The sequence below is a fragment of the Balaenoptera ricei genome, chromosome 6 (genome assembly GCF_028023285.1).
Source record: "Balaenoptera ricei isolate mBalRic1 chromosome 6, mBalRic1.hap2, whole genome shotgun sequence".
Taxonomy (NCBI): domain Eukaryota; kingdom Metazoa; phylum Chordata; class Mammalia; order Artiodactyla; family Balaenopteridae; genus Balaenoptera; species Balaenoptera ricei.
The window spans coordinates 98,855,470-98,867,941 of record NC_082644.1 but is presented as its reverse complement, the minus strand read 5'-3'; the positions used below and the strand labels follow the sequence as shown (position 1 = coordinate 98,867,941).

Sequence of the window (12,472 nt, the reverse complement as noted above, 5' to 3'; positions counted from 1 at the left end):
TTATACCTTTCTCAGAATTTGCTCATTTCTTCCAGGTTGTCCATTTTATTGGCATAGAGTTGCTTATAGAAGTCTCTTACGATGCTTTGTATTTCTGCGGTGTCCATTGTAACTTCTTCTTTTTCATTTCTAATTTTATTGATTTGAGTCCTCTCCCTCTTTTTCTTGAAGAGTCTGGCTAAAGGTTTATCAATTTTGTTTTCAAAGAACCAGGTTTTAGTTTTATTGATCTTTGCTATTGTTTTCTTTGTTTCTATTTCATTTATTTCTGCTCTGATCTTTATGATTTCTTTCCTTCTGCTAACTTTGGGTTTTGTTTGTTCTTCTTTCTCTAGTTCCTCTAGATGTAAGGTTAGATTGTTTATTTGAGATTTTTCTTGTTTCTTGAGGTAGGATTGTATTGCTATAAACTTCCCTCGTAGAACTGCTTTTGCTGCATCTCATAAGTTTTGGATCGTCCTGTTTTCATTGTCATTTGTTTCTAGGTATTTTTTGATTTCCTCTTTGATTTCTTTAGTGATCTCTTGGTTATTTAGTAACGTATTGTTTAGCCTTCATGTGTTTGTGTTTTTTACGTTTTTTTTCTCTGTAGTTGATTTCTAATCTCATAGCATTGTGGTCAGAAAAGATGCTTGTTATGATTTCAATTGTCTTAAATTTACCGAGGCTTGATTTGTGACCCAAGATATGATCTATCCTGGAGAATGTTCCATGTGCAGTTGAGAAGAAAGTGTAATCTGCTGTTTTCAGATGGCATGCCCTATAAATATCAATTAAATCTGTCTCATCTGTTGTGTCATTTAAAGCTTGTGTTTCCTTATTAATTTCCTGTCTGGATGATCTGTCCATTAGTGTAAGTGAGGTGTTAAAGTCCCGCACTATTATTGTGTTACTGACGATTTCCTCTTTTATAGCTGTTAGCATTTGCCTTATATACTGAGGTGCTCCTATGTTGGGTGCATATATATTTATAGTTGTTATATCTTCTTCTTGGATTGGTCCCTTGACCATTATGCAGTTTCCTTCCTTATCTCTTGTAACATTCTTTATTGTAAAGTCTATTTTGTCTGATATGAGTATTGCTACTCCAGCTGTCTTTTGATTTCCATTTGCATGGAATATCTTTTTCCATCCCCTCACTTTCAGTCTGTATGTGTCCCTAGGTCTGAAATGGGTCTCTTGTAGACAGCATATATATGGGCCTTGTTTTTGTATCCATTCAGGAAGCCTGTGTCTTTTGGTTGAAGCATTTAATCCATTTACATTTAAGGTAATTATTGATATGTATGTTCCTATGACCATTTTCTTAATTGTTTTGGGTTTGTTTTTGTAGGTCCTTTTCTCCTCTTGTGTTTCCCACTAAGAGAAGTTCCTTTAGCATTTGTTGTAAAGCTGGTTTGGTGGTGCTGAATTCTCTTAGCTTTTGCTTGTCTGTAAAGGTTTTAATTTCTCCATCGAATCTGTATGAGATCCTTGCTGGGTAGAGTAATCTTGGTTGTAGTTTTTTCCCTTTCATCACCCTAAGTATATCGTGCCACTCCCTTCTGGCTTGTAGAGTTTCTGCTGAGAAATCAGCTGTTAACCTTATGGGAGTTCCCTTGTATGTTATTTGTCGTTTTTCCCTTGTTGCTTTCAATAATTTTTCTTTGTCTTTAATTTTTGTCAATTTGATTAGTATGTGTCTCAGCGTGTTTCTCCTTGGGTTTATCCTGCCTGGGACTCTCTGCACTTCCTGGACTTGCATGGCTATTTCCTTTCCCATGTTAGGGAAGTTTTCGACTATAATCTCTTCAAATATTTTCTCTAGTCCTTTCTCTGTCTCTTCTCCTTCTGGGACTCCTATAATGCGAACGTTGTTGCGTTTAATGTTGTCCCAGAGGTCTCTTAGGCTGTCTTCATTTCTTTTCATTCTTTTTTCTTTATTCTGTTTCGTGGCAGTGAATTCCACCATTCTGTCTTCTAGGTCCGTTCTTCTGCCTCAGTTATTCTGCTATTGATTCTTTCTAGTGTATTTTTCATTTCAGTTATTGTATTGTTCATCTCTGTTTGTTTGTTCTTTAATTCTTCTAGGGGTTTGTTAAACATTTCTTGTATCTGCTTGATCTTTGCCTCCATTCTGTTTCCAAGGTCCTGAATCATCTTCACTATCATTATTCTGTGTTCTTTTTTTGGAAGCTTGCCTATCTCCACTTCATTTAGTTGTTTTTCTGGGGTTTTATCTTGTTTCTTCATCTGATACATAGTCCTCTGCCTTTTCATTTTGTCTATCTTTCTGTGATTGTGGTTTTCGTTCCACAGGCTGCAGAATTGTAGTTCTTGCTTCTGCTGTCTGCCCTCTGGTGGATGAGGCTATCTAAGAGGCTTGTGCAAGCTTCATGATGGGAGGGAGTGGTGGTGGGTAGAGCTGGGTGTTGCACTGGCAGGCAGAGCTGAGTAAAAGTTTAATCTGTTTGTCTGCTCATGGGTGGGGTTGGGTTCCCTCCCTGTTGGTTGTTTGGCCTGAGGTGACCTAGCACTGGAGCCTACCCGGCTCTTTGGTGGGGCCAATGTCAGGCTCTGGGAGGGCTCACACCAAGGAGTACTTCCCAGAACTTCTGCTATCAGTGTCCTTGTCCCCTTAGTGAGCCACAGCCATCCTCTGCCTCTGCAGAAGACCCTCCAACACTAGCAGGTAGGTCTGTTTCAGTCTTCTATGGGGTCATTGCTCCTTCCCCTGGTCCTGATGAGCACACTACTTTGTGTGTGCCCTCCAAGAGTGAGTCTCTGTTTTCCCCAGTCCTGTCAAAGTCCTGCAATCAAGCCTGCTAGCCTTCAAAGTCTGAGTCTCTGGGAATTCCTCCTTCCATTGCTGGACCCTCAGGTTGGGAATCTTGACGTGGGGCTCAGAACCTTCATCTGGTGGGTGGACTTCTGTGGTATAATTGTCCTCCACTTTGTGAGTCACCCACCCAGCGGTTATGGGATTTGATTTTATTGTGATTCTGCCCCTCCTACCATGTCATTGAGGCTTCTCCTTTGTCTTTGGATGTGGGGTATATTTTTTGGTGAGTTCCAGTGTCTTCCTGTTGATGATTGTTCAGCAGTTAGCTGTGATTCCAGTGCTCTCGCAAGAGGGAGTGAACGCACATCCTTCTACTCCACCATCTTGAACCAATCTCCATTTAATACTTTTAAAAATAGTAAAATCATATAGAACATGTTCCTTGACATTGGCTTCTCCTTTTTTATCCCCCTCATTTTGTTGATTACTGAGCAAGGTAAATTCTGAGATTCATTTTCAGTTGGGTTACTTTACTCACAAACCTTACTCAGTTGATTATTTCCCTATATGTCTCACATTGTGTTATAATTCTAAAGCCCATGTAGGATTGATATTGCATATATATATATATATATATATATATATATATATATACATATATACACACACACACACACACATATACACGCTATACACACATACACTTATGTGAACTAAATATATCTATATATTTATATTGTATGTATATATTTGGAAGTATTTGTATCTATTCACATTTCTCCCCCCATTGTTGAGCTTGAAGACAGGGAGCTATTCTGCACAATTTATTTCCCATAGTGTGTGTCCTAGGACATTATGGATAGCAGCTGTTCAGTGGAGGTCTCTAAGTTAATTGAAACTAAAATGTATAATTACTTGACTCTAAAAGCATTGTTCCAGTAATAGTGTAGAAAATAAATGTTAAATTGGGTTTAATTTTTATTGAGATTCTTTTCTCTTCTTATCCATAATACAGGTACATCAAGAGAGTGTACACATGATTGAAGTCACAAGCAATTTGATTAATGAAACTCTAGCAAATCACCCTGAGTGGGCAAAGTAAGAATTTTGTTTTGACAAAAATAGAGATGGATGGCCAAGGTTCTATGTCTGTTTGCATGAAATGATCTTCATTGATACAGTTACCTTGGAAGAGAAAAGAATTTACCAAGGTTTTGATGAATGTTGTCATTTTTGCATGAGAATAGCATGTAATGGGATGGTGGGGAGGGGGGAGTTCATATATTTGAATTGAGATTCACAGTTTTCCACATGTTTTTGATTTACTAAGCTTTCACCTACATTGTGTTATGTATTCCTCAGTAGGTTGAAGAGATTATTCCCATTTCACAGATGAGGAGGCAGGATCAAAGGCTAAGGAAGTTGTGACAGTCCCCCATGGCACAGTCAGCAGTGTTCCCATATTGTATCGTTTTTGCGGCAGGGTTGCACACTGTGGTTCAGGGCCAAATCCAGCCACCTGTTCTTATAGAGATTTATTGGAACAACCTATACCCATTCATTTACATGTTGTCTGTAGCTGTTTTGGGGCTACAAAGGCAGACAGAATTGAGTAGTTGTGATACAGATTATATGTTCCAAAAAGCCTAAAATATTTATTTACATTCTGGCCCTTTACAGAAGAAATCTGCCAACCCCTGTCTTAGAGGATCTCTTTGTGTACTTGTTTAATTTGGCTTCTGTGAGAGGGTTTTTATGTCTTTGTGGAGAGTTCAGCTGGACTATGCTGTTCGCCAAATTGAACTTGATGACAAATTACATGACCTTTTTTACTAACCCCAAGGTGGTCACTAATTTATGTTAGGAAATACTCTGCCAGTTTTAGGATTATTAATTGAGATTTAACTTGGTTTTTTCCTTTGACTTGACTTTATTTCTTTATAGAAAACCTGCTTAGGATATTTCTTGAACTTGGTTTAGAATCATATTTTAATATTCTCAGAAGGACTTCTACCCGCTTATCTCCTATTACCCAGAGCATACTCAGTGCTTGTTCTCAATATTTCTGATTAGTTACAAACTGTAGTATATCCATTCAAAGGAATAATACTTAGCATTAAACAAAAATGAACTGTCAGTTCATACAGCAACGTGGATGAATCTCAGAATAATTATGGTGAATGAAAGAAGTCAAGCAAAAGAGAGTCTATATGATATGATTCCATTTATGTTAAGTTCTAGAAAACACTAATCTAGTGACAGATAGATCAGTGGCTGTCTGTGGATAGGGGCGGGTTCCAGGGAGGGAGTGCAGAGGGGCGCAAGGAAACTTTTGAGAGTGATAGGTATGTTCATTGTCTTAGTGGAGGATATAAGAAGTGATAGTGATCAGATTTTATTCTGTAACAGTCTCCCTCTGTGCTGTGGAGAAAAGGTGGAAGGTGTTCCAAGACTTGAGCCTCTTAGACCAGTTAAAAGCTAGAGTAAAACTAGGTGAGAGGCAGTAAAGCTGTTAATTGTGGACAGTTGTTGTGGAGTGAACAGGACAGACAGACTTGTAAGATCTTAAGGGGGTTAGTTGGTGATTAATTGGGTATAGGAAAATGAAACCTAGTGTGACTCTAATGTTTCAAGCTTTGGAAGTTAGTGGATGATGGTGGATTCACCAAGATAGGAAACAGAGAAGCAGATATGGTGGGAAAACTAATTCACTTACTTTTTACCTGATGAGTTTGAGGTGTTTATGGTAAGTGTCAACAGAGGCATCTAGTAGGCTATTGATTATGTTGGTGTACAGATCAGGAGAGTGATCTGGAGTGAAGTTAAAAAACTGGCAGCCTTAATTATCTCCTTAGAAGAGGGCTCTTTTTCTTTGGTGGTCATTCTTCTGTAGTGGAAATAAGTCCAAAGCCCTTCTGTACTGGTTTTCAATTGTAATAGTACTATCTCTACTATTGTTTTGAAGGCACACACAAACTGGGGAGCCCCAGATCACAGTAGTTCAGAAAGTTGGTTGTTTTTGTTTTTAAATTTGGGAATAATTATAAAGTTCACAGGGACTTGCAAATAAATGTATAGGGAGGTCCCCTGGACTCTTCGCCCCACCTTCTCTACTATTGTTGTCATCTTGTATAACTATACAATAACAAAACCAGGAAATCGACATTTCACTAGTTTTACATGCACTTGTGTATGTATGTGTGCGTGTGTATATTATATGTGTTCTCTGCAGTTTTATCATGCTTCCTGTTAGCTATCAACACCATGTCAAGATACAGAACTGTTCCATCACCGCAAGGCTCCCTCATGCCACCCCTTTTTGCCACACCTACCCTCTACCTCCTCCTCCAACATATTCCTAACCCTTGGCAACCAGTATTTTGTTCTCCATATATATAATATTGTTGTTTGATAATATTGTTGTTGTTATTTGATACATAAATCTAATCATAGAGTATGCAGCCTTGTGAGATTGGCTTTTCTCACTTAGCATAATTCCCTTGAAGTCCACTGAAGATGTTGTATGTAGCAATAGTATGTTCCTTTTTATTGCTGAATAATATTCTATGCAGGAAAGAATTTGAAAGCTATTTATTTTTTGTTTTTTGTTTTTTTTAATATAAATTTATTTATTTATTTATTTTTGGCTGTGTTGGATCTTCGTTTCTGTGCGAGGGCTTTCTCCAGTTGCGGCGAGTGGGGGCCACTCTTCATTGTGGTGCGTGGGCCTCTCACTGTCGCGGCCTGTCCTGTTGTGGAGCACAGGATCCAGACATGCAGGCTCAGTAGCTGTGGCGCACGGGCTTAGTTGCTCCGCGGCATGTGGGATCTTCCCAGACCAGGGCTCGAACCTGTGTGCTCTGCATTGGCAGGCAGATTCCTAACCACTGCACCACCAGGGAAGCCCAAAAGCTATTTAGACTTCAGTAATTTGTGGGAGGTCTGATTCTTTTGCAGCAGATTAGGGGGGTGGTCATGAATTAATAGTTTCTTGCAAATCTCAGTACTCAGTGGATTCTTGTCCTGAAGATGGTAGTTGACCTTGTGGGAAATTCATGTGGGTGCTCTTAGCGGAGGTGATACAGTTAAGAATTGATTAGATATACTTTCTTCCAGTGTGGTACACATTTTATGTGCCCTACATAGGTACCTCGACTTCCTGTGGATGTGCTTGGTGAGCTGAAGTATAAATTGGAAAGACTCAGGGTAGGATCAGCCTAGTAGAGCTTCAAAGAAAATGAAGTTGAAGTTGGAACACATCTTAATTCTTTTCCTGGACAGTATTGTTAGTCTAGAACTCATTTTCTACTTACTACTCACTAGTCTCAAGCCTGTTGATTCTCAGGACCTGCATTAGGAGATGGCACTACGATGGTACTGAATGTCACTTAGCCCTGCCCTTACTTGGGAGGAACCCAGTAGATGAAGCTGTTTTTAATTGGGGCTGTTCTCTTGGTAGGTCATACTGTGATAGAGATTAATCTTTACCCAGGAAGATGAGCGTAGGCCATTCCTAATTGTAGGAGCTTGGTTTCACCTGAGGGATACGTTTTGACTGAGGCTAAGAGAGTTAGTGATTGGCTGATGTAGTAAATGTCTGAAGCAAGAAGCTCAGTTTAGAGGCTGTGGTTGGTATAAGACCAAGGTGTGTCCCAGTTTGTCCCAACAAAGGTTGCTCAGGTTGTTTCTTGCCCCATGTCTCCTAGAGGGCACTGGTTGTGAGGAGGTCTGGACTGAGCCAAAGCCCTTGACTTGACCTCACAACAGCCCCTCTTTATCTGTTTTTTTTTTTTTTTAATATTTTAGTAGATTTATTTATTTATTTATTTATTTATTTATTTATTTATTTATTGCTGTGTTGGGTCTTCGTTTCTGTGCAAGGGCTTTCTCTAGTTGCGGCAAGTGGGGGCCACTCTTCATTGTGGTGTGCGGGCCTCTCATTATCGCGGCCTCTCTTGTTGCGGAGCACAGGCTCCAGACGCGCAGGCTCAGTAATTGTGGCGCACGGGCCTAGTTGCTCCGCGGCATGTGGGATCTTCCCAGACCAGGGCTCGAACCCGTGTCCCCTGCATTGGCAGGAAGACTCTCAACCACTGCGCCACCAGGGAAGCCCCCCCTCTTTATCTGTTGCTCTTCGGACACCTGCAGTGGCAAAGTGTTTTCACAGCAGCCAGCAAGATTTTTTTTATCAGACCTAATAGATGTTTGTTAGTCATTAAGGATCTATGCAGATACCTCTGTGAAGTTCACACTTTTGAATAATAACACAGGTTATAGTTTTCCCCTAAAATGTAGTACCATGTAACTGAAAATATTCAACAGTCTCTTCAAACCACTAATGAATCTATAAATACTGGAGTAATTTAAAAGCTACTTAATTTCTCCCAAGTCACATCTCTATTTAGAGATCCAAATTTCCTGTTCATATTATTATACTGTAAGATTATTACATTTGTAAGTGTGTGATGTCAGTTAATGAGTGTTTAAAAAATTAAGTTCCAAGAGTTTGGTGCAGTGCACTATATTAGTTTTTCATTTTTTCTTTCTTTATTTTAAATTAGTTGGCTTCCTGAGGCTCAGGTAGTCCAAAGAGCCCTTAATTCCGCGGCTAACAATGTGTATCAGTATGGACGAGAATGGATAACCCACAAGGTAAGGGAAGAGCCTCTTTTTGCGGCTTTCTCTTTACAGGGTCTTCATTGGTAGTGACTTCTTGCTTTGATAAAGCAAAAATGGAGATTCTGTTTAGAACAATTTCTATTTTTGAGATAGGCTTAAATCTGCAAGTCAACAAGCAATATATGATGAAATTAGACCTTCTGGATGATCATATTGATTAGTGCTGGTAGCCTGAATAATCTGAGAGGTAGGCCTTTTGCTTCATGTTCAAGATGGTTCTGATTCATTATTTGTGCTTTAGAACAGAATGATCACTAAGCTTGGGTGACCAAATAAGGCTTTGTGGAGAAAAAGTATTAACACATATTATATTTTATTATTTGCTGTTAACTATGCTTGGCAGTTTCCAATTTGTTTCATTTAATCTTTCCAAGAAACTTATTGTAGTCTGAATTATTTTACCCCCTTTATAGATGAGGAAACAGACTTAGCAAAGCTAAGTAAATTCCCTATGGTCATGTAGTAAATTGCAGAGCTTGGTTTCAAACTGAAGACTAATTCCAAATCCCTTGCTGTTTCTACTGTGGTATGCTAGAAGTGTGTGCCCGGAACTGAGTTTAGTGCTTTAATTTTGCACTTGAGATAAACCTTGAAGGAATGGAATGATAGGTCCTGGGCGAATAAAGAGAAGGAAGAGTGTATTTTAAGAAGGGGTATTTATGTGATCCAAGATGTAGAGACAGGAAACTGAAACTCTGTGAAGGGGAGATGAAAGACAGAGGAGAAGGCACAGTTATCACAGCTAAGATCAGACTCCATGATATGGATTTGGGATATCTCTTTTTTTTCCCCCTAGTTTTGCCTGTGGAAATGAATGTAGTTTGAAGTTTTAATGTATTGAAGTAATTAGGATTGTCTAGGGATTGGCAAGATTTGTTGCAGTGACATGTGTGCCAGAAAAAAAGTATTAGTGTGTGATTTCTTGTTTAAAATTCAAAAACAAAATCTCAAAAAAAAAGGTATCTTGGAAATGATATTGTACACGCAGTAATCTGCTAACCTGAGGATGGAATTGTGGTCAACTTAAAAGTTAAGAGAAAAATGTGTTACTGATCTTCCTGGGTCCATGCCAGATAACCAAATCAACTGTCACATGGAAGTTTTTAAAAAAATATTTATTGAATAAATGAAAGATAAGTACAGTTGACCCTTGAACAATGTGGTGTTTAGAGGTGCTGACCTTCTGTGTGGTCAGAAAACTCCCGTATAACTTTACAGTTGGTGCTCATATACCTGGTTCCACATCCTCGGATTCAACCAACCACAGATTGTGGAGCACTGTAGTAAATATTTAGTGAAAAAAATCCACGTGTAAGTGGACCTGTGCTGTTCCAACCTGTGTTGGTCAAAGGTCCACTGTATGTGGATATACATATCAGGACTATCATAGAAGAAAGATCCAGTCATTGCAGAAGGCTTTTAGACTTTTATATATATATATGCCTGACTTATCTATGGAAAGCATAGCATTCAATTTTTGAATTATCTGTTCAGGAGAAATTTTTATTCTGGATTTCTTACCTATTTGGGAAAAGGATAAATAAAGAAGGGGAATTTGGATAGCTGGAGAAATGTGCCTTAGATTTTAAAGAAGTAAATTTCAAATTACTTAGAGAAAGATAGGTTTGAAACCTTTTGCTCAAGAGTCTAAAAGGGAAGACAGCTGAAGAGAGATGATATTGCTACGAAACATTGTAAAATATTTGTGATCCTCATTTGCAAGACGCAGGGATAATATCTAAAAGCAACCATTGAATGTCCATTAACTGATGAGTGGATAAATAAAATGTGGTATATCCACATACTGGGATATTATTTGGCCATAAATAGGAAGGACGAACTGATACATTTTACAACATGGATGAACCTTGAAAACATTAGGCTAAGTAAAAGAAGCGGTCATAAAAGACCACATCCATTTATATAAAATATGTGGAAGAGGCATATCTACGGAAACAAAGTAGAGTAGTGGTTTTCAGGGGTAGGGGGATTGGGGAGAAATGGGGGATTGATTACTAATGAGTATGGAGTTTTCTTTTGGGGGGATGAAAATGTTCCAAAATTGATTTTGGTAACGGTTGCATAACTGTGAATGTACTAAAAAACTGTTGAGTTATACACTTAGATGGGTGAATTGGAGGACCTTAAAGATGGCGGAGGAGGAAGATGTGGAGGTCCCTTCCTCCCCACAAATACATGAAAAATACATCTACATGTGGAACAACTCCTACAGGACACATACTGAACGCTGGCAGAAGACCTCAGACTTCCCAAAAGACAAGAAAATCCCCACGTACCTGGCCGTGTGGCTGACAGGGTTTTGGTGCTCTGGCCAGGTGTCAAGCCTGAGCTTCTGAGGTGGGAGAGCCGAGTTTAGGACATTGGACCACCAGAGACCTCCCTGCACCATGTAATATCAATCAGTGAGAGCTCTCCCAGAGATCTCTGTCTCAACGCTGAGACCCAGCTCCACCCAACGGCCAGCAAGCTCCAGTGTTGGATGCCCCATGCCAAACAACTAGCAAGACAGGAACACAACCCCACCCATTAGCAGAGAGGCTGACTAAAATCATACTAAGTTCACAGCACCCCAAAACACAGCACCGGATGCGGCCCTGCCCACCAGAAAGACAAGATGCAGCCCCACCCACCAGAACACAGGCACCAATCCCCTCCACCAGGAAGCTTACACAAGCCACTGAACGAACCTCACCCACTGGGGGCAGACACCAAAACCAACGGGAACTATGAACCTGCAGCCTGCAAAAAGGAGACCCCAAACACAGTAAGTTAAACAAAATGAGAAGACAGAGAAATATGCAGCAGATGAAGGAGCAAGGTAGAAACCCACCAGACCAAACAAATGAAGAGGAAATAGGCAGTCTGCCTGAAAAAGAATTCAGAGTAATGATAGTAAGATGATCCAAAATCTTGGAAATAGAATGGAGAAAATAAAAGAAACGTTTAACAAGGACCAAGAAGAACTAAAGAGCAAACAAACAATGATGACCAACACAATAAATGAAATTAAAAATTCTCTAGAAGGAATCAATAGCAGAATAACTGAGGTAGAAGAACGGATAAGTGACCTGGAAGATAAAATAGTGGAAATGACTACCGCAGAGCAGAATAAAGAAAAAAGAATGAAAAGAATTGAAGACAGTCTCAGAGACCTCTGGGACAACATTAAACACAACAACATTAGAATTATAGGGGTCCCAGAAGAAGAAGAGAAAAAGAAAGGGTCTGAGAAAATATTTGAAGAGATTATAGTGGAAAACTTCCCTAACATGGGAAAGGAAATAGTCAGTCAAGCCCAAGAAGCACAGAGAGTCCCATACAGAATAAATCCGTGGAGAAATACGCCAAGACACATATTAATCAAACTATCAAAAATTAAATACAAAGAAAAATATTAAAAGCAGCAAGGGAAAAGCAACAAATAACATGCAAGGGAATCCCCATAAGGTTAACAACTGATCTTTCAGCAGAAACTCTGTAAACCAGAAGGGAGTGGCAGGACATATTTAAAGTGATGAAAGGGAAAAACCTACAACCAAGATTACTCTACCCAGCAAGGATCTCATTCAGTTTCGATGAAGAAATTAAAACCTTTACAGACAAGCACAAGTTAAGAAAATTCAGCAACAACAAACCAGCTTTACAACAAATGCTAAAGGAACTTCTCTAGGCAGGAAACACAAGAGAAGGAAAAGACCTGCAATAACAAACCCAAAACAATTAAGAAAATATGGTAATAGTAACATACATATCGATAATTACCTTAAATGTAAATGGATTAAATGCTCCAACCAAAAGACATAGACTGGCTGAATGGATACAAAAACAAGACCCATATATATCCTGTCTACAAGAGACCCACTTCAGACCTAGGGACACATACAGACTGAAAATGAGGGGATAGAAAAAGATATTCCATGCAAATGGAAATCAAAAGAAAGCTGGAATAGCAATTCTCATATCAGAAAAAATAGACTTTAAAATAAAGACTATTACAAGAGACAAAGAATG

The 12,472-nt window shown here is 39.1% G+C and overlaps 1 protein-coding gene across 2 annotated transcripts in view; it reads left to right on the top strand.

Moving 5' to 3' along the window:
- The window catches only part of TMEM245 (transmembrane protein 245), a 102,414-nt gene that overhangs the window by 43,597 nt on the left and 46,345 nt on the right, over positions 1-12,472 (top strand). For both annotated transcript variants that reach the window (XM_059925257.1, XM_059925256.1), the window contains 2 exons: positions 3,777-3,859; positions 8,323-8,413. In XM_059925257.1, the coding sequence (XP_059781240.1) occupies positions 3,777-3,859; positions 8,323-8,413 (174 nt within the window). The remainder of the gene's footprint in view (positions 1-3,776; positions 3,860-8,322; positions 8,414-12,472) is intronic.